This window comes from Echeneis naucrates, chromosome 7 (genome assembly GCF_900963305.1).
Source record: "Echeneis naucrates chromosome 7, fEcheNa1.1, whole genome shotgun sequence".
Taxonomy (NCBI): domain Eukaryota; kingdom Metazoa; phylum Chordata; class Actinopteri; order Carangiformes; family Echeneidae; genus Echeneis; species Echeneis naucrates.
The window spans coordinates 11853999-11880094 of NC_042517.1; the positions used below are offsets into that span (position 1 = coordinate 11853999).

At 42.9% G+C, this 26096-nt stretch overlaps 2 protein-coding genes across 2 annotated transcripts; one reads left to right on the forward strand and one right to left on the reverse strand.

Annotated features, from left to right (window-relative positions):
• Positions 1–360: 360 nt before the first annotated feature.
• Positions 361–6493, reverse strand: gpr61 (G protein-coupled receptor 61). The gene is made up of 2 exons (XM_029506698.1): positions 6353–6493; positions 361–4381 (listed from the first exon to the last, which is right to left on the reverse strand). Exon 2 carries the CDS (start codon positions 4161–4163, stop codon positions 2739–2741), a length of 1425 nt encoding a protein of 474 aa, XP_029362558.1. The 5' UTR covers positions 4164–4381; positions 6353–6493; the 3' UTR covers positions 361–2738.
• A 17350-nt stretch (positions 6494–23843) lies between these two features.
• amigo1 (adhesion molecule with Ig-like domain 1) lies at positions 23844–25408 on the forward strand. Its single transcript, XM_029507100.1, has one exon. It carries the CDS (start codon positions 23870–23872, stop codon positions 25406–25408), a length of 1539 nt encoding a protein of 512 aa, XP_029362960.1. The 5' UTR covers positions 23844–23869.
• The last annotated feature ends 688 nt before the right edge of the window (positions 25409–26096 follow it).

The following is a 26096-nucleotide window of genomic DNA, read 5'->3' on the forward strand; positions in this document are numbered from 1 at the left end:
ACATGAATGGTCGAAAATGTCAGTGTTGGGAAGTTTGGGAAAATGGCTGAGATTCGCTTATTTAAACAAGTCTGCTCAGTGTCAATGGGTGTTAGTTAGTTAGAGCTTTTACAGTGTTGTTCACAACACAAGCATCTTACACAATCTTAATGCTTCGTTACCCCTCTAGGATGCAGCATCCCTGTCTGCACCACAATCACACACACACAGAGGTAGAAGCGAGGCAGCAGCTCAACAAACAGATGATCGACACCACTGATCATGTGAGACCGTTATTGATGTGAGAACATCAGGTGACTGTGACAGATATCAACCACAACGCACTCAGTCATCTTTTTGCAGCATTTTTAATAATCTCCGCTCATGTGTAACCAATACACAGAGAAACAAGGGAGAAGTCAAACCCTCATAATGAAGAATCCAAACAGTTTCTTCAGTTCAGGTACAAAAAAAAGAAAAAAAGAAATACAGAAAGGAAAATCAACATATCTGGAATTTATAACAAACAAACCAGGGATATTCCTAAAGCCAGGAATATTATCCGCCATTCCCCTTCAGCATAGCTTATTTCCGTGTGCTTGTAATCAGCAGATGGTAGAAGAAACAGCTTTTAAGCATGTAATCAGATTGGTGGAGGCAATTTTCTGCCACGGTTTTGGAAATCAAGCTGATTGAATGGTGGATTGATGTACACTCTGAGCTGGGGGCTTTGTAATGAGCCCAGCCTGTGTGAAATATCTGTGACTTTATTAAAACAGTGTACCATGAAGAGGAGATGCTTAATAATGCTCAATAGGAAGATATCAGCGGTCTAAAGAGGTTAAATCCTTATTTCTGGTCACTGGTAAAAAAAAAAAAAAAACAAGGGCATTTTATCTTTATAATTTGTAGTTTTAAAACTACTACTAATAATACATTAAAAATATATACATACTGAACGGCATTGATGATTATGGCAGTGAGTTTGTCTTGTGCTCCTTTTTATTTTTTACTTGACTATAGGCCTGACATTACTGCACCTACTTTTGACACAAAAGAAATATTTTAAATCAAGATGACAAGAAAACTCCATCTCGAAGAGCAGTTACAAATACATGTTGTGTGAAAATCAAGAACCTTATGCCTCCCCTGACAAAGGAGGCTTTTTACTGTTCTGACTCCCAGCTAAATATGAACCTTCCCTATTTGCCTTGCATGAAGTGTCTTGTGATCATACCAACAGTCCAGTATGAGGCAGTCCAAACTAGATGAAGGCAACAAGAAAGAGTGAGTACAAAAAGAGAGTTTTGTAAGAGATTTGTGCCATGTAATTTTCTTTGGAAGATTCGTCACTGCTTGTGTGACTTGTGCAAACTGTAATCCACCTGAGATTAGAGGAAGTATCACTTGTGTCTTCCATTTGTTGCTAAATGAGGCCAAAGGCAAATCTTGCCATGTGTAAGCAGTGTCACACCTGCGTGTTGTGTAGCCACAACAAGCCTGGTTGTTTGAGGCACAAACACAGGAGCACTCGCACTGCTCCTGTGTTTTCCTGTAAACAGCACAGGCATCACAGGGGTAGTGTGGTCCCAAACCATCCACATCCATTCTCCTTTCAGCGGACTGACAGCTTTAATGCGTGTAGCCAACGTTTTTACAAGGATTAATCCTTGACACGATCACCGTTAAACAAATTCAACGAGCCACAATGTTTTTCTTTGAGCGGATGGGGATGAAATCATGAGTCTGGCAATGTGAGCTGATATTGGTGAGGCGGTGATAATCACAAGACTCGGATAGATATGATAATTATTTTCCTGGAAAATGGTTAAAAATACACCAGTGTGTCAGCCTGTTCATTCTAAATAACACCAGCAGAGCCAGCTATGAAATTATCCTGTTTAACGTCATTCATATTACAAATGCAGAGACAAGGTTTTAAATTACTCTTAATATTTATCCTGAGAAACACGCCAACACTTTGGATTAATACCTTGGTTGTATGAGGATCAAACACATGGTAACAACAGATCCTTTAACAAGCTCGACAACAATGAATACAGTATTCTCTCCTATGAAATAAGACTTTGTTGAGGTGAAGTGGGGCCTAACAATAAGACAGTATGTTAAATCAGCAATAACTCATCAATTACTTGTTCATCACTGACTGAATATAAACTGATTTTAAAGGGGGTTAAAAGACTAATCCAAAGGACAATGTAGAAGAAAAAACAATATTTGATGAAGTGATGATGTATCTTGCAATGTTTGTCTACATTATTGCCTAATGTCTGATAAATAACTGAGAGATTGACAATTTGATTGAAGAATTGAGATAAGAATGAATGAATGAATGAATGTATTTCATCGAATATTTGCTTCTCATTTAATGGCTCTTTTAGTTTTCCATAAACTGTAAAAACAGTGTTTTCCCCTGAAGCTTTTCTCAATGAGGGTTTAGTGTCCTGTGGTTGCATCACAGAAAACAGCCCGATGCTGTTTGGCTCTACAAACCATGTGATCCTGCAGCATTATGGCCTCTGGAGATGTGATTGATGTACATTATATTCTGCACTCTCCTTCTATGAAAAACTACATAACCAGACAAAGTTTTGCAGTTCACTGAAATTTTAGGTTAAAAGTACCGTTGTAGCACAAACATAGATATATTAGTTGAACCTTTTTTTTTTCTTTAGAAAAAATGAATAAAGCTAAGAGCATTTCTTGGATTATTGGATGATAAAACAAATGAGACGCAGCTACAGCTCAGGTAGAGTTTTGTAACAGTTCTCGTTTTCTGGTAGATGTAGCTCTTTCTTCAGCTGTTGCCGCTGTATGAACTCTGAGGTCTCCTCAAGGATCTGCCCGGGGATGTGGAAGTCAGCTGACATGTTCTGCTCAACAGCTGACTCCCGAAGGGCCTCAGTCTCTTCCGCCTCTGGGCTGGCTCTGCTGTGAGAGTTGCAGGGCTCCAGATTGCATCCAGTGCCTTGAAGGAACTGCAAAAAATTCTCCTCGATAGAGGCCTCACGGCTGGGCAGCTGCTCCCCTTCGCCAGGCCCAGCCCATTTAAAGAAGCAAGCCAGGTGGCGTCCCAACTCCTGGCGAATCTGCCGGTTCAGGCAACCATAGAAGAATGGGTTGGAGGTGAAGCAGAAATAGCCAATCCATGTGACCACATCCTCCAGCTGGGCCAGCGAGGTGGGAGAGGTAGACATGGCAGCCGAGTAGAGATGGAAGGAGAAATACGGGAGCCAGCAACAGAAGAACTGCCCTCCCACTGCCACCAGGACCACCGCAGCCTTCCCACCACTGAAGGTCCTCTGAGGGGTGGTGCGGGCACCCGTTCCTCCGAGGCTGACTGCCATGGTGGAGTGGCTGCTGAGAGACTCAGAGCGCTGCCGTGGCGTGTCCATCCAGGTGGGGTGAGGGCCATGCTGCATAGCTGCTACGCGTGCTACCTTGAACATGTTGAAGTAGACAACCAGAATGATCAGCATGGGACACAGAAAATAAATAAGTGTAAAGAAGGCCATGAAAAGCAAACGTGTGGACCGGCTTCCTGTCCAATGGAGAGAGCAAAGTCTCTGACCAGAAAGGAGGACAGAAGGCGTCCCCAAACCCTGGTTCCCTTGGAGTAGCCATCCCAAAAGAGGCAGCAATGACATGACAACAGCTTTAATCCAGATTCCTATTAATACCATCACCACCACCCCCACAGTCATCTTCACCTCATGACGCATGGGGTGGACAATGTAGTAGTAGCGCTCCACATTGATGGCACAGATGGTGAGGATGGTGGCACTCACTAGACACACACTCAAGCAGAGGTAGCTCCGACACAGCGCCTCGTCCACCAGGATCCGGTCTGACAGCATCCCCAGAGGCATCAACACCAGCGCTGCTAGCAGGTCCACCAGACAGAGGTGGAACACGAAGGCAAATTTGTGCAGCTGCGGTGTTTTGGTGATGACAACAATCACGGCCAAGTTCCCAACCACTGCCACTACATCCATGATGAGCATAGCACACAGCGCCAAGGACTGGTTCAGACCTACCCCACCCGGGGTCCTCACGACGGGCTGGGTCACGTTAGAGATATTCAGATGCGGTGAGGCTGGGAAAGTGGGGAGGCCAGAGAGAGAAGCGTTCCAGGAGGGGCTCGGTGTGACAGGATGCTCCATGAGAGGGCGGCATAAGGAGGAGAGAGTCTGCTGAATTTCATAGGCCCATCACCCATCCTCCCCTGTCGTAGGGTGTCACTGAGAAGCTCAGGCTGCGGTCTCCGTCAAGACAGCTGGAGCTACACAGGCCATGGCTCAGGTCGATTTAAAATAATCCCAGGAGCTCTGACTCGATCCTTGATCTTCCTCTTTCCAATACGACCTTCAGTTGGAAACACCTGGAATAAGGGAGAGAGTCCTGTGTTTAAAAGCAGGGACAGATAAAGATGAAGAGACTTGCCAAAGACAACATGGACATTGCACTAATGCTGATTACTAGTTCTAAACAAAAATATACGTCACAAAATTAAAATAGAAGCAGTGCAACATTACTCGCATTACCTGACCAAGACCTTGCTGAAATATATGCTAAAATAACATAATTAAGAAATCTGAAACCTTCATAAAGTCGGAAAGGAAAAATAGCCATCAGAATATTCTGATGTTAACATGAATAGAAAGTAGTTCAAAGCATTTTTGGTGATATGAAAATACACAGGACGGTTTTAAATGCAGTGCTGTCTGTCTCTGTAATGTGACATATGCAAGCTGATTCATACGGCTATGAAGCTGTCAGGATTTAAGTAGCCTGCACTCACTTAAAGGTAAGGTCACAATTTACAACACATTTGACATCTGCATCCTCAGATGTGTGATTTCAGGGCAGCTGCTGGCCCAGGGAGAAGCTAAGAGCACTAAGAAGACCATATGTCCCCTTTAACAGAGTCCAGAAGCAAACTAGATGAGTGAACAAACTGCAAAACTCAGCACTACAGAGCTTTCTGCTGTCTGGAGTGATAGGAAGAAAGGTTCAATCACATTTTTCATGATTTTAATCATGAAGTTGGAAATATAAAAATGTTAAGCTTCCCACGATTTGGAATCATAAGATGAAGCTATTTGACAGACTGAATGATGCACTCGGTGTTTCTTAACAATAATCTTTCTGATTAAACGTCTGTAGCACGAAAGAAAAAATCCTGTGAAATTACAGATTAACTGTGTTTTTAGAGAAGTGTTTCGTTTCATTTTGTTTTGTTTTTTGTCCAGAGTGGTGGTCAAGAGGTACTGCACTGTTTACTGTCACAACCTCACCTGGAGACAACCCCACACACTGTAAAAGCTATGAAAGGAGAACTAAACCTTTGGTACATTTCCACGTGCTGCACACCAGCATGTGCAAGTTTTCCATTTCACAAGTGTGACAGGCTTCTTCCCTGCAAGACACCTGTTCTTTCTCCTGCCCACATATGCACACCTGACAGACGTAGGTGTAAGTCGGCGGCCTTTGTTGAATAGGTCAAAGGGTGACAGTCACCTTCAGCCCAATTAAATCAACTGTAAATGACAGCTGAGCTGTGATGTAGCAACAATCCTCTGCTGGGCCTTACTCTGATCCAGTATTTAATCATTTTCGTTGCTCTTCGGTGTCCAGTGTCAGCAATCCAAGACAACTGTTTTTTTTTTAAAGGCTCCTAAAGAAACACACTGTCACCACCGCTTTGGGAAGCGAAGATATTCAGTCTCTCAAGCGATCTTTAATCACACAAGAATCCTGATCAATAGTAAATTAGAAAAATGTGCATGCCAGCTGTTTTGAATTGGTTAATTTTATTCAATTAAATAGATAATCAGAGCTATTTCAATGAGAAAAAGAAGAAGAAGGTCTAAATTTCTTACATCTTCAATTGACTGGTTAAATTCAGTCGAGTTGATGAAAATATTAAAGTTTCCAGTTGAATATCTTAGCTTTGACATACAAAGCTAAGATATTCTGGCAGCAGACTCGCTGGCTGACATCAGTGGACCATATGACTGTATCATATGCACATGACACAGTATTTACTGCGTGGAGAGAAAACTAGTCTGTTGTTTAAGCATCCCTTTCATTGCAAATCACTTTCACTCATCAGGGGCAAAAAGGTGAAAAATGAGAAATCTGTTTCCAGATATTCTGTCCTCATGCACAGGGCTACTGGGATGGCTGATGATAGAAGAAAAACACTGCTCTGATTCAGATGTTACACTGTGCCACCTTTCCAGCATCCTAACTTCCCCTCTTACTCCCTGTGAAGAAACACACAACCACACACACTTCTCCTCACACTCAGTTAACAGGGCAGGTGTGTTTGTAGATGTCGGTGACATACCTGAGTCTGGAGAGGGCTGCTTTCCCCTGTGCCGGTTCAGTCTGCTGACGGATAGCCGACCTGTTTGGATGTCTCTCTCTCTCTCTCTCTCTCTCTCTCTCTGACTCTACCTCTCTCCCTCTCTCTCCAACACACACACTCACCGCACACACAAACACACACACCCGACGTCACAGGAGTGGGGGGTTGCTCCTGTGTCTCCTCCTCACCTGGTCCCTTTCATCTTGTCATCAGGCTGACTGCCCACCTCCCACCTCCCCACTGCCTCAAACACACACAAACACACACCTCTCCTCTCTCAGCTTTCCTTCTCCCACCTCTTCGGTCCAGGTGGAAAGGCAGAGCAGGAGCAGAAGGGAGAAGGGAAAATAAAAAGAGGACGAGGGCTCCTTTCTTTCTTTCAAGTAGTGATGCATGAAGCGTGGACACATACTCACGCACACACCATCCCACCTCACACACTTCCACACACACATGCACCGGCTCCAACATATGCCCAGGGCAACTGCAGAGCAGACAGGCAGGCTGTGGGTGAACAGGCAGCACCCAGCCTCCCCTGCTCTCCACTGGGTCTTAGTGCCTCACAGCCTCTGGACTCCAACTGGAGGGATGGTTCTGCTTTTCAGGCGTCCTGCTGGTCTCACCACAGGTCTCACCAGGTCCTGCACACAAATAGCTGACAATTAGACAAAGAGAATCACCTTCAGCCTCAGGATCAGCATATCTCTAATTCTCTTTCTCCTTCTGCTCAGCTCAAGATCTCCCTCAATGCACAATCCACCAAAAGCCCTTTCACGAGGCTGGATTATTGATCCGCACAAAAGAAATGAATCCCAGTGGTTAATGTTAATGAGCTGAGATTAACGTTTACCAAAGCACAGCCCACACAACCAAAGTAACACAGTATTATAGTATTATTACACACTGATTTCCTCCACTGATGGGAGAGTTGGTTTACAGACATTTGGCTGGCATTGTTCCAGTTGTTTCACTGAGCAGACGTGGTAAATCTTGGTGTTTGTCTTTATTATTCTATGTTGAACATCCTTGGAGGTTTGAACAGTTTGACAAAACGATGTGAATTGCGCCAAAGACTGATATTTGATATTTAAGAGCCTGCATGATTAATGGAAAAAGAATCCATTATATGTGATAAATAAGTGGTGATGGATGGATCCCTAGACAAAAATCACAAAATAAAAGATAATACAACTTTAACAGTAGTGAAAGATTCAAGATTTAGAAATCCGTCCAAATCATTTATATTAAAAGATCCAGAACATGTCTGTTCTTTCATGGACCTTGAAACCTCTCATATATTTTTTTAATCTGCCATCACCAATCAGCAGTTTTGCAAAGAGAAAATACACAACAATCTAGACAACAACACTGTGGAAACAATAAAAGAAAATAGACGGTTTTCGACTGTGGGCTGAAGCTGTGCAGCTTATTACACCTACTCTCGTTGCAACACACAACCTATTTGGCATCAAAAGTATTATCATACCAAAATATCTGAGGTTAAATAACATTTGGATCCCAGCCCAAACATTTCAATAGGAGAGATATGAGGGAGTTTGGGAGCAGAAGACACTACTACAGCAGAGCTTTGTGAATATCTTCAGATTTTTTTTTTATTTGTTTTTTTCAGGTTTTGCCTTTTTCCCTTGTGTCTCGTTTGACCCGCTGTTGCTGTTCGAACTCATAGTGAAGCTCACACCTATAGTGTCCCACACATCATTAATGACATCTGTTTTTCATACCGTGTATTTCCAGAGGAATTCATCCATCAGTGGAAGTGAAGCTCCGCAAACTCTGGACTGATTAGTTCATGAGCCATTGCTTCTTTTCATGGATTAATCGATAAGTAAATTACACACATGCTCATCTATTGATCAACTTACTGTGGCGCTGTTAAAAACTACAAGCTACTGCTTTGTCATGTTCACTGTTGATTTTGTGGCTGGATGATAAGGCTGGGAGCTGCTGCTGCTGCTGCTGCTGAGTCACTGCTGCGGTCACTCATATGATCTGGTGGAAAAATTCAGCACCAGATATTCATTTTCCCTGAGATGCGTTTTAGCGGTGAACCGACACACAAAATACGTTTAGCACCCTGAGAGTTTTTATGTATCATAAGCCTTGATGTGATGATAGCAATACTACTGGGGCCTTTTGTTGATGTTAGGTGAATATAAAAGACTGTTTGTATTTGTTAACGCTACTCTTTTCAAATGTGTGTGTGTGTGTGTCCTGTGACTGGGCTTGTGTCTGAGGTGTTGGATAATCACAGAGCCAGCAAATATAACGCACAGAGAAAAAAGAAATACAATGGCTCCAATGGCAGCCCCCAACTTCAACCTCCCAGCATGCCTTTTCCCTCCCACACGGCCTCCAACGCCACCATTTCACCACTCTCATACACACCGCTCTGCCAGGTAAAATGACCAGTGTTCAGTGTGTTGGGTCACTTTTCCTTTTCCCTGTGTAATCCAACACAGCTGGGGTGACCCATGCTCAATTACCGCCTGCTGAGCTGGTTTTTATTTCCTGTTGTGACCTCAGATCTCATCAGTAGAGGGAGCTCTCACATTTAACAAGCAACTGCGACACTTGAGACCACCCCGAAATATCATTTGAAATTCTGCACAACTACAGTTATGAAGCCCATAGATTCACGCTCATCGGGGCAGGACTTTAGTATTCAGTTAAAATCCGAAGCTATTCATTTCTTGTTTCACGCCCTCAGACAAAAACACACACTATGTCAAAGGCCTGTAACACCAGAGTTTTGTCCACTGACAGTCCATGTCTGATTTAAGACTTTATTAGGTCCTGTACACACAATAACGCAGGCACGCACACTTGATTTGGAAAAATCCTTTTGCTCAATTTCACAAGTGATCCACCAGGATTCAGGAGCTCACTAACATTGTGTTTAGTTAAAAATACACTGTACAGGCCAAAAGTTTGGACAGACTTTCCTTTTAATTTGAATTAGAAGGTGTGTCCAAACTTTTGGCCTGCACTGTACTTTGCTGTAAAGATTTGAGCTGAATGGATACACTGAATGACTGAAATCTTTTTCTTTTTTTTATTCACTCAAACAATAAAGATCATAATTACTATGTGGGATACTTCAGCGGTCGTTCTTGGACAACCTGCCCTCTCTAGGCAGATGGAGAATTCACCACCCAGTGACGGTAAATGGTTTTCACTGTTTGATTTCCCAGAATCATTCAGTCCAAATAGACACAATTAGCACCCTGTTGGCTCCAGATTGGCACTGTCATCTCCAGCACACACTGAGTCACCAACTGGGCTGCATGTCTGGGGAAGCATAATAACACTGAACCTGAAGCCAAGACGGTAATAAAAAAAATAATAATTGAGGATTAGATCGCATTTTGCAAGCATTTGACTCGCCAGCATTCTTTCAGTACTGCTGCTATATTGTTACACTACTAGTGTAGTTAGTACCAGAGCGCCCTACGCTGAAGGTCAATGATCGGTTTTATAATCTTATCATCTCACCCAACCATGTGTTTTAGACACTTGGGTAAAGAGAGGGGCAAAGCCATCAACTGATCACCATCTGGTGGTGGGTTGGATCAGGTGGCACGGAGTGGCAGACCGGCGTGGTGGTCCCTCTCTTCAGAGTGAGCAGAGGGTGTGTGCCAATTACAGGGACATCGCACTACTCGGCCTCCCTGGAAAAGTCTACTCTAAGGTATTGGAATCCTTTCCAGTACCTTCAGGGTCTGTCCAGTTGTTGAACCCCAGATTGAAGAGGAACAATGCAGATTCCGTCCTGGTCGTAGAACAACGGACCAGCTCGTGACTCTCACAGGGATTCTTCAGGGAGCCTGGGAATACAATCTCCCAGTCCACATGTGCTTCTGGAGAAGCCGTATGACCAGGTTCCCAGGGATGTTCTGTGGGAGGTGCTGCTGGTGGTGTATGGGGTGGGGGGTCTCCGTCTCATCTCTGCTTTTGTTCATCATATTCATGGACAGGATTTCATGGTGCAGCTGAGTGTGAAGTGGCAAGGATGAGGATCAGCACCTCTAAATCTGAGGCCATGGTTCTCAGTAGGAAACCAATGGCTTGCCTACACCAGGTGGGGAATGAATCCTTGCCCCAATTGACAGAGTTCATTATCTTGGTGTCTTGTTCATGAGTGAGGGAACTCTGGAGAGTGAGTTCGACTGGAGAATCGGGGCAGCTGGTGCAGTGCTGCATTCACTGTACCACACCGTTGTCACAAAAAGGGGACATAAGCAAGAAGGCAAAGCTCTCGATCTGCCAGTCAGTCTTCGTTCCAACCCTCGCTTATTGTCATGAGTGATGGGTCATGACCGAAAGAACAACATTGCGGATATAAGCAGCCGAAATGAGTTTTCTCTGCAGGGTGGCTGAGGTCTCCCTTAGAGATAGGGTTGGAAGCTCAGTCATCCAGAAAGACTTTAGATAAGCTGTTGAAGATGAACAGATGGATTAATGCTATATTGTTTTTTTTGTTTTTTTTTTTTGTGGTAGCATGTTCAAGTAAAATTTACATTTCAAGCCAACACACACCAAGTGACTTCACTTATATCATGACTCCACTGAGTCACTTGACAGATTCTTATTTCATCAAAAGGAACATTTTCCCATCTCACATTAAATAAATAAATATATGCAAAATTGCTGGTTTGTGCTACATAACTTATGAAAGTAAAAATATTCCAGAGTTCCCTCCCAGACACGGCAGTATCTTTGAATAAGAGCATCGAGCTGCCTCTGTAGTATCCGGCTGGTGGTGCAGTGGGGTGAGATGTCCTTGGTTGAGTCACAAATAGCCTGCGGGGACTCTGCTGCTCTACACTGCAGCAAGACACGATGTTCATCTGTTAGAAGGACACACACTGACCAAAGGACAGGAGGGGAAGGCAATGACAAGAACGCAGTGCAACTCAGTCCAGTGTAACAGCGCTGATCAAACTTCCTTTGTCTTTGTGAAGACTTACACTGAAATAAGAATGACTCTAATGCCCTTTAAATACACATATTTATTTGATATATTTTCAATGCTCAGCATAAATGGGATTGTACGTGTTTGACTGGTAGCCATTTCTCCTCACACATATCTTATTGCAGAGGATCCCACTGAAAACGTTAATTCTAAATAAAGATGGATGTTTTTCTGAGGAAGGTGTTGGGGTTTGCTCATTTATGCTTTCTACTGTATAAAAATAAATAACCTTGTGTCAGAGTTTTCCAACCAGCCATTCCTCTTTCAAAATTGAAGATCTTGGGTGCTGTGGAGAGCTGGACAGAGTCTTCGATCCGGTGAAGGTGATTTCCCGAGAGCAGGGACCTGAGGCAGAGCGAGGATGACTGTGGGGAAGGTGAGAATGGGTCAGCAACAGGATCGAGTCTGCTGTAGGTTTCGTTCAAAAACTGGTGTGAGGAGCTCGATGCAGTACACTGACAGAGCAGGGCAGAGGTGGAACCACTGGCTTCAGTAGCAGGCTTGATTGTTGGATGAGTTGCAGATGGTGGGGCCCAGCTCTGCTCCGGCACACCTGTCTCTACTCAGTGAATTACCACACACAGCCTCTCAGGGAGTGGCCCAGGTTAGACAGCAGCGGTGGAGGGCGTGGCAGGACGAACAAATGTAACAATATGCTTCTTTGTTTTCTGATGTGACTCTATCCATCCTTTCTGTACGGAAAATACAAAACTATAATCAGTCTAAATACTTTTTGTGTTTTTGTCTAGGCTAAGTGCAATGTGGTCATTAACTGGTGCGTTTCAGAGGTGTCCTTGTCAACTTCGGACAGAGCCATGTTGGCAGATTCCCGTTTCCCTGTTTCCAAACTTTATATGAAACAAAGCTAACAGGTTGTATCTTCAGCTTTACTAGAAAATTGGTGAAATCATTCATCTCATCTCAACCATGTCTCCTAGAAATCACATCAAAAGCTAAACTGCAGCAACAAACAGGTTGTGAAGAAGAAGTAATCACTGACTGGATAATCTATGTAATGCATGTCTTTTAATGAATGTGCTACATTTGTTTATAACACCAGAAACACCTGCAGGTGGTTTGGACAGATGCAGCTCAAAGGGACTTTCTCACTGAAGAACTTACCTCCACAGTCCTGTCTGAGATCAACTGCGCGTAAACAAAGCACTATGATTAAGGTCAGGGAAAGATTGTGGCTTTAGTTGAATGTAAACCTGAACCCTGAAGTCAGGTGACCTTTTCTGTATTGACCCAGACCACAATCTTTCACTAAGGCCATGAGCGTATACCCATGTAAAAAGAAACAACAACTAACAATTCTGTCGTTACAATAAAAGAATACTGCTCCGGTTTAGTAGTTGGTTTATTGCACTCTCTGCCTGTAATGGCCCCTTTCCAGAGGCTATCAGCTGATATATATATAAATTATTCATATACTTCAAAATTGATATATTCAAATAATAGCCTTCAGATGCAGAGCTGAGTGAAATCAAGCATTGCAGGCAGACCACAAGACGAAGGCCATCCCCTCCCCTCGCTGGGTCGCCCACCCTGAGTGCTTTCTCCGCTATTGGGGAAGGAACAAATGCACCATATTCCCCCTTTCCCTTCACATAAGCAAGCTTCAGCTTCACAGTGTCAGATGTGGGATTAATATCCAGCTGAGCACTCATAGCCTTTTGAGTGAAGTGAATTTCCCGTCAGTGAGCATCGCATCTACATGACAGCACATTAGAGCTTGGATGTATATTTTTTGTTTATCCGTTTAGATATTTTGGGTAGTTGGCACAATCTGTATAGTTTTATCAAAAGAGGAGTATTTTATCTGTTTTCAGAGAAAAGATTCAGTTACATAACAAATGAGTTAAGCTTTCCATTTTTTTTTTTTTTTTTATTTATATTGTGCCATTTATTTTGTCACATATTCATAATGTATGAATGAATGGAATGAATGTATGAATGGTAAAATGGAAGTTTGGCCTTTAAAACTTTAAGCAATCCATCTCAGTCAACCTGTTTATCATGTGAACACAGAATGTCTGTTTGCTTGGATGTCGTCATTCTCCACAAAACAAACAGGCTTGGCCTGCAGAGGCTGGGGAGGGACATGGGGCTGAGGCTCAGAGAGTACAGCTGGACGCTGGGGTGGAGGCGGGGCTTTAAACTGGGCAGAGGAACATCAGCAGCATTGTTACCATCGCAAATAATCAATTAACCCGCCACCTTGTTTTTGGTGACCTCTGACCTTGCAGACAGCAGTGATGACGGTGCAGTCCAGTGGCTCCAATTTGTTGGTTCATTTAATGATGAAACAACTTTCAACTAAGAAGAACAGTGAAACATCGGTTTTGGCCTGGTGTTTTTTTATTTTCTTTTAAGTAACTCTTTAGAGCTATTCTAATGAGTATATATATTTTTTTAAATATAGATACACAATAAAAAGTGGAAATTTGCTGAAAAAAAAGATAAAAGATAATTTTGAGTTTACTTCAGCTATTTGTAGGCTTGTTAAAGTTAATGTGTGCACATTAGCCTGTTTGCTGTACTGCTTAGGACATGTTTGTCCGTAACATTCATCCTTTTGGGATCATGAATATCCTAACAGGCAAATTCGGTTTACTGCTAATGTAGCTAAAAGCAGAAAATACAAACTGACATCAATTTTATTTCCATCATTAAATCAGAGGTTCTCAAGATTGTGGCAGAAAATATATTTTAATGGATTGATTCATCTTTTAGAACCATGTAATTAATGTTTCCACAGAAAAAAATATTTTCTGGCACACGTGTCTCCACTTCAGTAACACATTTTTCCTTTTTTTTGTTGAAAATGACACACTGAGAACTAAGGCTCAACAGCATGTGAAAGGTGAATTTGAAAGCTCTTTTCAGGCAAAGTGGTTAAATTTGGACTTGATAAAATGGCTAAAATGTCACAGAATGAATGTAATAACACACCTGTGCACACTGAACAACCTAATTTTGTGGCTTTAGTGACGTGATAAAACATTACTTATTCTCACTATCCAAATAAGCATTAGATCAGAAATATTCATGACGTACATATTTATGAGAACATTACAAATGCCAGAGGTCTGCAAAAGTGAAGCACTGATGCACCAACTTGCCAAGTCTTTGTGCCAGTTTGTGAATTTTTCATTCCGTCAGATGAAATAAATGAGATTCGGTGGCTGTGGTGTTCCTTCTACGATAAACCAGCTCATATAAAAAAACGGGAACCAAAACTTTCAGAGTGCTCTGTTCTCTGCCCTTTCTCGAGGCTTTCCTCTGCACTTGCATGCCTTCTTTCCTCTGTCCTCATTAGAGCCAGCTGAGTCCTGCAGGCGGGCAGGGGAGGAGGAGGAGGAGGAGGAGGAAGAGGTGGTGGAGGATGGAGGGATGTTGTTAAATCCAGACGGATGCTCCACAGTTAATAATGCATGCCAGCTGTCGGCATTCAAAAGGGTGAGAAATATCCGAGCAGCCTTCGAGCTAACAGAGCATCCAGACACGTGGTTCAACACACCAAAACATATTTTGACTTCCGCCAGAGCTGCAAATACACACGTTGAAAATAGTTTATATTTTGTAGAATTTATTTATTTTCTTGTCTACATTTATATGGGAAAGCAACCCTATTCTCATGTCTAAGTGATACACGACTGACAATATTACTACTGAAATTTCTATCAGAAAAAATTCAGAGCCTATTTCCCAAATGTCATTGGTTTGATTCAGTGCTGTTCTTCTAAATACTCCTGCATACACAAACTTTACTGTTCTAAAATCCTCTTTTAATCTCAACAGACACAGTGTTTTGACCACTCTTCTCCAGATCATTTAATGGCATTTCGTGCTGGTGGATTGTACCCAGTAGAGCTTCAAAATGCAAAAAGAAGAAACAGAAGCAAGAGACAAAAAAACAAAAAACAAAACAAAAAGTAGACAATTCATTGAAAACTGCATTTAAACTCAAGCAGGCTCTTCATCAGCTGATAGTTTAAATAGCCTGAAAAAGATGAAAATGCCAATACTTGTAATTTTTCCACCGGTCATAGGCTTTTGATCAGGAGTGTATAATCAGCAAATATGCCTGCTTATGTTATGCGTACGCAGAAATTGGCACTAGCCATCATGGATTGATTAAAAAAACAATTAATATTTAAATATATTTATTTCCTGAGAGTAATCTGTCACTCCATGTGCGTTACACTAAGTGTAAAAAAAATTCTAATAAAAAAAATTAGGCCCTTAAACTCAAAGCCTCTCAGATGTGATTTGAGCCTGGACACAGATTACAGAATAATAACCAAGTAATACTGTGCTTAGGAATCACAGCACTTGTGCACTTGTAGATTTGCAAGTTTATACTGCAAGTTGGTGGCTGGATTAAACAAAAGGATGAATGTTTCAAATGAGAGGATTTCTGTTTCTAACAGCATAAACAGATGTAGCGAGAAGTATAAATCCTTTAATGAGGTTATAAAGCTCAACTAGACGACATCTTTACGGAAACAAAATGTTTTTGAGTGAGCTTTGTGACAGAATGGAAACGTAATAATGACCCTGCATTAAACCCTGCTTCCCAGAAAACATCTGCACAGTACGAGGAGAGGGCTGTGATTAATGGAGGAAACATCCAGAGAAACAGAGCCTTGCAAATCCCCTTAAAGCTTGACACAAGGCTCTTCCCAAAGCAGAAGATTATTACAGAGTGAGCCACAAAACAAATCTGTTTCATTTACAGCAGCGCCCTTCCTCCTGTCATTCTTTTGATTGCGGTTGTTGTGATTGTTGCGTGTCCAATGCCTCTGGACAGTGGATAACCAATATTAGGATATGGATGGCAGGCACCAGGTCTAATGGCATCACTGTAGCAGTGCGGCTCAATGAGTCATCCAGTCGACACAAAGATAAAACATTCTGTGGGTAAACAAAGTATTATTATTTAAGCCAAATCATATAGGCAGCATTAGTTAACACTGGTTCTGATTTTACTGTAATAGGTCACATAAGTCAGGGGTCAGACTGGATGTTTCTCCAGCTGTAGATAAACTGTGTAAAACACAGATGGAGTTGGAAAATTTACTTGAGTTGACGGTTGATGGGTAATTTAATTAAGTTAAGTTAGTGAACGTAATTATTTTCAGCCACCAGGCACTGGGAGGAAAATGAATCCAAATCATTATCTTTGAAAATGACAAGACCAAAATAAAAAAAAAAAAAAAAAAAAAACAGCACACAGAATAAGTGGCACTAATTGTTTTCTGTAACCTCTCTTTGGACACACTTTTATTCTGTCTCTCACAAACAAACACATGCCAGAGCATGTCACATAAAGATGAAGTAAATGCATATTTTCTGATCTAACTTTCCTAACTAGATTCACAAATCATCATCCAAAGGAGTTTTAGATTAAATTAAACACACATATAATTCTTAAACTTAGCTAAATCCTGCTGATTGATTGTCAGGGAACTTGTGGTTTTTGTGTTTCTTGGTGATTGATTACATCTTTTGTGTACATTTGCCATTAAGAACTTTAAAATCTCTTGAATTTAGTTATTTCTAATTCTAGTGACTTGTCCATCCAAACAGTTTCTCTCCTTGAACCTGAACTGTGCAGCGATGGAAGGGCACTATACCACCTTGCCAAGCTTTTCGCCTCATGCTCATTCGCAGGCTGTATCTTAGTAACTGCAGGGTGAGTGTCCAGTCTTGGCTGAAAGATGGGCACATGGGAGGACACCTGAGGGTTAGCCCACATCTAAATAACAGATCCATCCTGCAGCATCAAAGGAACACACTCGTTCACTCCCTCATCATGCAACGATATCAGCATCAGCAGCTTTTATATAACAACTGCAAAGGCCAGCTATAGCCCAACTCAGGGCTGGGTCTGTCTGTCTCTGAAGCTGCTCCTGCTGCAGCACCGGCTTTTTGGGCTGGCTTTCCACCAGGGCATTGTGGGATTGGACAAACCACACACATTGGCAGGATAAAGCTAAAATGAGAATAGGGGGCGAGTCTAAAATCTGTTTATAAAATCCTCTTACTCATATCAGAGTCACTGCAGTGCACTCGTGCATGAGGCGAGTGTGCCTTATGTAATCGGGGCAGTCAGGTTTTGTTTTGGCTGGCACCAGTGAAGTCCAGAGGAAGGCAGGAAGAGATGTCGAAGAAGATGGTATCTGATTATATGCTAATTATGGGAATAAGGAAGGTGTACCTAATTTTAGAGGCAGTCAAGGTCATCAACTTTTCCATCAATTCAAGAGATGTACACTCAAGTTACATTAGCAAACACACAAATGAGCTTTCTGTTGGTTGTACACACACACAGACACATTTTAATAAAAATAGAGAGCATACTCCTCTCGTCTGACGCCTCACCACTCGCTGACAAGGTACTTCTTCAGTCTGTGCTCCATTATTCACAGGCCAGAGCTGAATAAGTAAAGGAGCAGAGTAAGCACTCCTGATTTCATGATGCAACGGGACACTTCTCTCGGAAAATCTAGAGGACATTCTGTCCAGCTCTCTCTGTCGCTCTGCCACCCTCCCTTCTCCTCCCATCTCCCCTTTCAGCCCTCGCCTCTCTCTTCCTGCTCCCTCACGGCCTAACAAACGCTGCCATCCTCCTGCTTGTGAAAGCAGGAGACGTGTCGTCAGCATTTCATGCAAAAGTGCAGTAGATGTGCTGCATGTTTATCAGTACAGCACTTAGCCTCTCAGTTACACTCTCCTCCTGTATCATATGGCACTCAGCCCATTTTAATGTAATGTTTCTATCTTTAGCTCGTTGAGGTTTGGGAGAAAATGATCTCAGAGTTGATCAGGGTTTCCGCTGTCATTGCAGCATTGCATTCACAATTCAAACTGTATCATTGGCGACGTTTCTAATCTTTTTCATGAAGAAAAATGTTTGTCTCGACAAATCTCTCAGCATATAGAATACTATGGACTACACGCCTGTTACTCACATGCATGCATTCATCCGAGTCTCATTACAGGACTCCACTCCAAAACGCAGATGCAATTTTCTATCTCCCCTGGAGCACAATCATTGCCGTTTGAATGGAGAGCTGTAGAGAAGACCTCTTCATCTGGGCTTGATGTGCCACTAGTGGCTACAGACGCAGGCACTGAGAACAGTAAAGTGAGGAAAAAAAGCCAAGTGTTCAGCAAACAAGCTGTGTAGGTCAGCATTTTAACCTGTCCACTCTGGCTTAATCGGCTGTTAGCAAAGATAACAAGAGGGAGCCCAGGTTGGAAACAGTCTCAGTCATTTGTGAAGGACAAGAGGTTCTCTCTGCCAAGTAATGGGCTCTGTGGTGACTGCTGCTGCTGCTGAATCTCTCTGACACGCTCCTAAAATGGCTCCAGAGCCGGAGTAAAAGAGACGCTGTGGCAAAAACTGAGTATGAGGAGAAAACACACAATTAATCAGGGCTGACTGCTGAAGACAAGATGTGCTTTAGGTTTAATTCTCAAGCAGCAGCTGCACATGCTTCCTTATCATTTTCAGCGAGCCATATCTGAATTCTTATTTCTGTTCCAAGGAAGCCAAACATTGTCAAAGCAGTGAGTCACTATGTGGAGTCTTTTTCCAGCCTTCTCCAGGGGTCTTCATCTTATTGGCAGCATGCAGGGGCACAGCTCTTATTGCAAAGACCGAGGATTATAGTTGTTTTCCCACATAGTTAATTAGTGGAGAATCATCTGATTCCTTTGGGAACAGCCAGCATGCATCAACTCCTTTATCTCTGCCCTGAGGAACGGATTAACAGATATTAGAGATACAGTTAGGGGAATGCCTGTTGTGCTGTCTTTCTCCCTCCGATTCTTTCACTATTCAGCACATCGACGAACCAAATCATATCCTTCTTGTTGTCTATATTTATTTTATTTATATATTTGATTGCGGAGCTAATAGTTCCAAGATACAGCTTTAAAGAGACCTTAAATGAGTCCCTGAGTTTCACCTGACAGAGCTAATTATGCTCATTTACTACAGCAAAGCTTGTAACTGCATTAGTGACAGCTTTAATTAGTGAGTGAAAACAATGTCTGCCCTGCCTCCTGATTACATCCATTGTTAATGCTCACAGTGTCTCAGTGCAGGCTGACACCTACAGCCCTCCCTCCATGATTTAGAGTAGTGGTCTCAAAGTGCACATGGCTGAAGCACGGCCTGTTGCTAAGCAATGGAGGAGGAAGACGTGCCAAGATTACAAACAGCGCAGCTTTTATTGAAATATGCACTTTTGCCTCTGAGATATGATTGTTGGTGACCTTGTTTCGTCACCGTGTGTCTGATCAAACACAAAACTGAAAGTGTTGCCATGGAAACCAAGAGCAGTCCAGACATAGGTTAAACAAAGACTACAGTCAGGGTTTTCTTTTTCTCCTATTATTTCCTTATGAGACTGTTCCCATCTCTGCATGTCTCAGATTGTCATCAAGCTTCAGGAGCAGCAAATTGACCTCTTATGAGCTAAACACCTTGCTGAGATATGGCTACCTGTGTCAGACACAATGCTGCTTTTGGACGGGGGTCCTCCAGGTTTATGAACTGCAGAAGAAAATACACTGCTTTTCATTTTTAGGCATAGCAACAACTGGAGATTCATCATCACACTTTCCATTTCTGTTTCTTTAAAGTAGCTATAAAGGACGGTTTGTTTCAGCAACAGCACACAAGTATCAGTAAACCACCTCCAGCCAAAGTTAGCTACTAGCTGGTCAACATATGGGAGCATGAAGAAGCTAGCTAGTAGAAACCGAAAACACAGCTAAAACAGCATGAATACACAACAGGTGGACAAAAGCATGACTTGATTAGATTTGCAAACATACTTAAATTGTTATATCGTGGCAGGTTGTAAACCCTGCTGCAGGCCTGTTGTATGCAATGGCATCTGTTGGATCCAAGACAGTATTTTGTGCAAACTAGTCATCTTGGAGATAAAGTGCATGCTTAGTAAGTGAACAAAGAGATCCAGCTGGAGCACAGAAAGAGCCTGCTGGTTGATAACACCTCCAACATTTGTGTGATCAGGCTGATCCTCGCTGATTTAAATTGAGGTTATGGCTGTTTAACCCGTTTGTGAAATATCAGTTCATGTCGTATGGTTGCTAAAGTGTCAGTCACAAGAGTTATGCTCTCTTAACAATGGTGCCACCTCGTAATTATTTATATGTGATCAGATCTGGGACCTCGGTCTGCTTTGATGAAAGCACAAGGAAAAGAACAAGAGAGGGAAAGGCCACCTCAGATTTACCACAAAGCCAAACAATCAACCAAAGGCCACACACAGTTGCCAGGCAACACTATCACAGCAGGAAGTGGAGTCGAACAGCTCATTAATCACTTTCAACTCCATCTCACAAGAGTCAGAGCGCTACAGTGCTCCGGTCAGACTGGGGTTTTACACTATCTTCAGTCACACCGGTTCATCTATGCATCTCTTAGAAAGTACACCTAGGACATAGTGAGAGAAACATCTCCAGGTATGTTTGCACACTTCATGAAATACATTTCTGAGAATCAACATCTTATCAGTTCATTTTTGTACCACTTTATTTCTCAGTTTCAGTCTGAAAACACCAAATTGGGAGATTTACTGCTTTTTTTCTTTTCAAGTTTCAACCTCTGAGAATGAATTTGGGCACAGAATATTTTTTTTAAAGAATGAGAAATGTCCACCTGCTGTTCTGTCTGCTTCAACTCTGTTTGTTCTAATATGCCCAAGCATTTTTTTTTTTTTAAGGCAGGTCCAGCTCAAACAGAGCTTCTCCATTAGAGGCATACTCAGTGCTAAATGGATGAAATCTAAGTGACATCAAAGCACAGGTAAAAAAAAATGTAAATAAAAGAGAGAAAAAAGGAGAAAGATTTCTCAAAGGGAAGGCTTTCTCTGTCATTGAACATTCTGGCTAAGACCAGCAAAACAGGATAAGTCACTTGAACATCCATGTCTCACCAATTTAAAAATAATTCCTGTTAGAGGGTACTGCAGAGATGAACACCTGGTGCATCACTCTTAGATACCACTAATTCCTCGAGAGTGTCCCGTCATTGTCCCATGCTGTTTCCCTTGTTTCCATAATCTTCATCTATTAAATGATTTATTGTGGCATTTTGAGTAGGCGGCTACATTGGTGTAGAATCTTATTGGCAATGCTAATGGCCCACACAGCTTTGCCAAAGCCTGGCTTGCTGCCGCAGATCTGTGAATTGAGGAATACCCAAAAAAAATAATAAAAATCTCCAAAAGCAGCATGTGGGTGGATTCACTGGTGTAAAAATGACAAGGTTTTCCCCGTTCAGCAAGCACTCATAAAGAAACCTAATCAAATAAGCGAGGAAAGCATTGGTGGAAAAGCTAATCAGGTTAAGCTGTCAACTACAAAACTATTCTAAACATCAAACTGTGTACATGATGGCTAAGGTAATCAACAACTAGGCAAATACCCTATAGTTTAAAGCTACCGTAAAACCTTTCTAATTGTATATTTTTCTTTTTCTTCATTGTTTGACATAGGGTGTCTTAGCACTGAATTACTGATTTATCGATACACATAAACTGACAAGAAATACCACCAGGCATCGGGATAATTAGAAAAATTACAAGATTACAAAATAAAAATAGTGGCACCAGTCAGGACATTTAGTCACTGTTAACATATTCAGCTGTCAGATGGTACGTGATGATGGCCCTGAAAGAGGAGAGGAAAATGTGTGACAGCTTTTTGTGGCCACATTCAGCCACATGCATGAGAAATCTGTCTTATTTTGCAGGACTAGGACACAGGAACATCCAGCCGCCTGGTTGTTTGTCTCACCTTGTAATGCATAAATGATGCATTATACATTCATTCAGGAAATGGTGTTTTAACTGTGACTGCAATAACGGTATTACAAGCACCAACATTTGACTTTAAGCACAGCAAAACTGTTGTGTCTGTACAAGCGAGGGGTCAGTGTTTTGACCTGCAGTACTGATGGTGATGAGAGAAAGGTCAAAGGGTCACCTTGATCAATATTTTCCTCTGGGGACTTCCTGTCAGTCTGACCCTGAAATTATTCCCGTGAATTAATGACAAACTACTGCTGAAGATGACGTGATTGAAAATGTTAGAAATTATGAGAAAATCCGCTTCTTTATATGTAACTTTTACTTTTCATTGTAGCAGTTTTTATGGTCGAGTCTCTGCAGGGCACTTTTCGGCAAACAGCGCCTTCTTGATCGCACAACGTCCGCCGAAAAAGAAAATAAAAGAAACAAACAAAAAAAAAAAAAACAACAAAAACAAACACACAAACAACCACAGCCACTGCAGCAGGCCGCCACCTGCTCCGAACGCGCAAATTATTATCAAAGACGCAGAGATCAGAAAAGCGCAGTGAAGCGGCAGTGCCTCGTTGGAGGAGGGGGGGGGGGGCGCACTGGGTAGAAATGGGTTACGTGCTCTGTCTGCTCTTTACGTAACCCCCTTTTTACGCGTAATTTTGCACCGGACACCGCCGCGCGCACATTTTTTGTGCCCCCTCCCTCCCTCCCTCCATCCGTCCGTCCGTCGTTGTGCTCAGCAGCAGACAGACTCAGGCAGACGGGGACAGCTACGCTGTAAACAGACCAGGAGCCGATGTTATTCCGAGCCGACGTCGCTGCATCCATCGCGGTTTAAGGTGGGTGTCTCTGTCCGATCCCGGATCCATCCCATCGGATCACGTTTCCATTCTAGGCAGACTGGTGCAATGCAACGTTTGCACATCCTCTCTAGAATTAGACAAGAAAATGACATAACGGACATATCTGCATGATCCTACACTCCGGGTCCTTTTTATTATTATTTGTGCTTCCTATTGTTGTGTGCAACGGTATGTAGCCAGTATGGAGTATATGTTTGTGTGTCTGTGTGTTTCAAAGGTGAAGAGAACAGCGGGATAGGGAGAGGAACGGGAAGCAGAGGAAAATCAAAGCATATCCTCTTAAAGAGCGAATGCAGATGAGTTAGCGGGAGTACAGTGTGTTTGTGTGTCTGTGTGCATTTGAAGACAGTCACTGTGCACAGCAGAGGAAAGTTTATGCTGAATAGGTTGCTACATGCGTGAGGAAGCTGTGATGAGACGGTGTCTGCTGTACATGTTGTGGTACTGCATGTCCACATGTGCAGTAGGAAGGACTTTGGCTCTGGTACAGGTAGATGTCTCATATTTTCACTTGATGTGATTTAGAGTTTGTGAGTGAGGGCGTCATTCACAATGAATCCAGATCATTTCAATACATAAATAACAGCTCATAGTTCATGGCTTGCATTCATTCATGACCAAATATGTGTAGTCGGTATTATCAATCATCTATCTAATAATATCAATCTATCGCCCTTGTTTCTGCTTTCAGTCAGAAATGCTGGGGAATCCTGCAGCTGCTCTTCAATGCTGTTTTCTGGGAATGGGATCATAGTAAACCTCTCTGGGATTCAGATCAACTGATAGCATGTTGCAGTCTGCTACCACACCAAGTGACAGCCTGTTGGAGACGTTACCCTGCTGGAGTGAGCGTCCAAGATGGGCCCTCTTCTTCACCCTCTGCGGGGCTCTCCTCTGGCCTCCAGGGGCGGGGGGATCTATCCTCAACTGCCATAAGACATGCATCTGCGCCTCAAACATAGTGAGCTGCTCCAAGATGAATCTGACCACCGTCCCAACCGGCATACCGCACTACACTGCCGTGCTGGACCTCAGCTACAATGAGATAACACGGCTGCGATCCGAGTGGACCACAGTTAAGCTCCCAAAGCTCCATAACCTCCTCCTCAGCCACAACGGGCTCCACTTCCTGTCTTTGGAGGCATTCATTTATGTGAAGCATGTGCGCTACTTGGACTTGTCCTCCAACAACTTGCAGCTGCTGGATGAGCTCATCTTCGAGCCTTTGGTCAACCTGGAGGTCCTGTTGCTGTACCATAACCAAATTTCCCAGATTGATCGCTCAGCCTTTGTTGGCATGAACAACCTTCAGAAGCTCTACCTAAGCCAGAACCAAATCAGCCGCTTCCCTGTGGAGCTGGTTAAGGAAAAGTCCCGCCTGGAGAAACTCAGCCTCCTGGATGTTTCCTCCAACAAGATCAAGACGTTGCCCATTGATGAGCTCCAGGTGCTGCCTGCTTGGATTAAAAATGGCCTCTACTTACACAATAACCCGCTGCTGTGTCACTGTGATCTTTACACCCTGCTGGCCCATTGGTACATTCGAAAACTCAACTCTGCTGTCGACTTCAAAGATGACTACGTGTGTATTCTGCCGGGCCCGCAAAAAACACAAGTAGGTGTTTTTGATCTCAGCAGTGACATTATGAACTGCAGCACATTCACAGAGGCAGCTCAAGAGGCTTTCCTGAAGCAAACCCTCACCATGAGCTGTGACACCAAACGCAGAGACATGTTAAAGACCTGGACGATGCCTGGCAATGTGCAGGTGACACCAGGGTCCAACCAGACGGCCACAGTTCTGGAGGATGGAAGCCTAAAGATCGGTCCGGTTAAGGCTGAGGACTCTGGGACCTACACTTGCTTTGCAACAAGTGAGGGCTTCAATGAGACCATCTATGTGGTGCTGAAGGTTCACAACTTCACCATGCAGGGGAGCGGAGAGAACCTGAACACAGCTTTCACCACCTTGGTGGGCTGCCTGGCCAGCGTGGTGCTTGTGCTCATGTACCTTTACCTGACGCCATGTCGCTGTTTCTGCTGCCCCAACAAGGGTAAGGCCCGTGGCGAAGACAGCATCCACTCATCCATGCTCAGTGTGACGCCGACCCACGAGGACCCAGCACTTAAGGCTGAGCTGAACAGGCACGTGGCTTTCATAGACTCAAAGGACTTGCAGGGCCAGAACGGCAAGCTGAACCCCAATGGGGATGACGATGACGATGACCTTGATGCAGAGGCTGGTTCTCTTATGAAGGGGAAGCGGAAGAAGTCAGTAGCAGAGTCCATTAGCTCCGTCTTTTCAGACACACCCATGGTGGTCTGAGATGGGAAGAGATGGGATGACATGGATACTGCAAGACAGGATTTATACAGCACAAAGTGAGCCATGTTTCAGCTCATGTAAACTGTGACTGTGACCTTGTGGGGAGAAAATGGAAAGAAGAATGTTCATCTGTAGTCGCTGGCAAATAGGAACGAGGATCTTAAAGGAAGTAAAAGACAAGCTGTTGTTGTCAGTGAGGACAATAAACATTTCCAGCATTTTAATCTGTAGCACTTAATATTCATACTGTGAAGGAATGGCAGTGAGCATGGACGATGGAAACTACTCAATGAAAGAAAGATATGTTGCCAATATCAGCACTCAGGAAGTGAACAACGAAAGGGGGGAATTCTAAGACGCACAGACTAAAGTGAGATGTGGATAAGTTAAATGGTTGGCATGTAGGATGTACTGAAACTATTGGTGGCTCATAAATCTATTAAGAGGAACATTAGCATTAGAGCTTAGACACATTTGCCACTCTCCTATTAACACAGGGACAGACGACAGCCATCAGAGTACAAGTTTAATTGACCTTGAAACATCTATAGAGAAACTGCATGCTATAAATCCACATAATATGAAAACGATCAGCATGAGTGAGGAGAGTCATATAAAGTTTAGCGATTTATATTGAGAATATGGAAACAGAAACATCATATCGTGTTGTTTATTTTTGTTCTGATTC

Excerpts from the sequence above, each read along its gene's own strand:
- amigo1 (XM_029507100.1), top strand. The coding sequence starts at position 23,870 with ATGTTGCAGTCTGCTACCACACCAAGTGACAGCCTGTTGGAGACGTTA.
- gpr61 (XM_029506698.1), bottom strand. The coding sequence starts at position 4,163 with ATGGAGCATCCTGTCACACCGAGCCCCTCCTGGAACGCTTCTCTCTCT.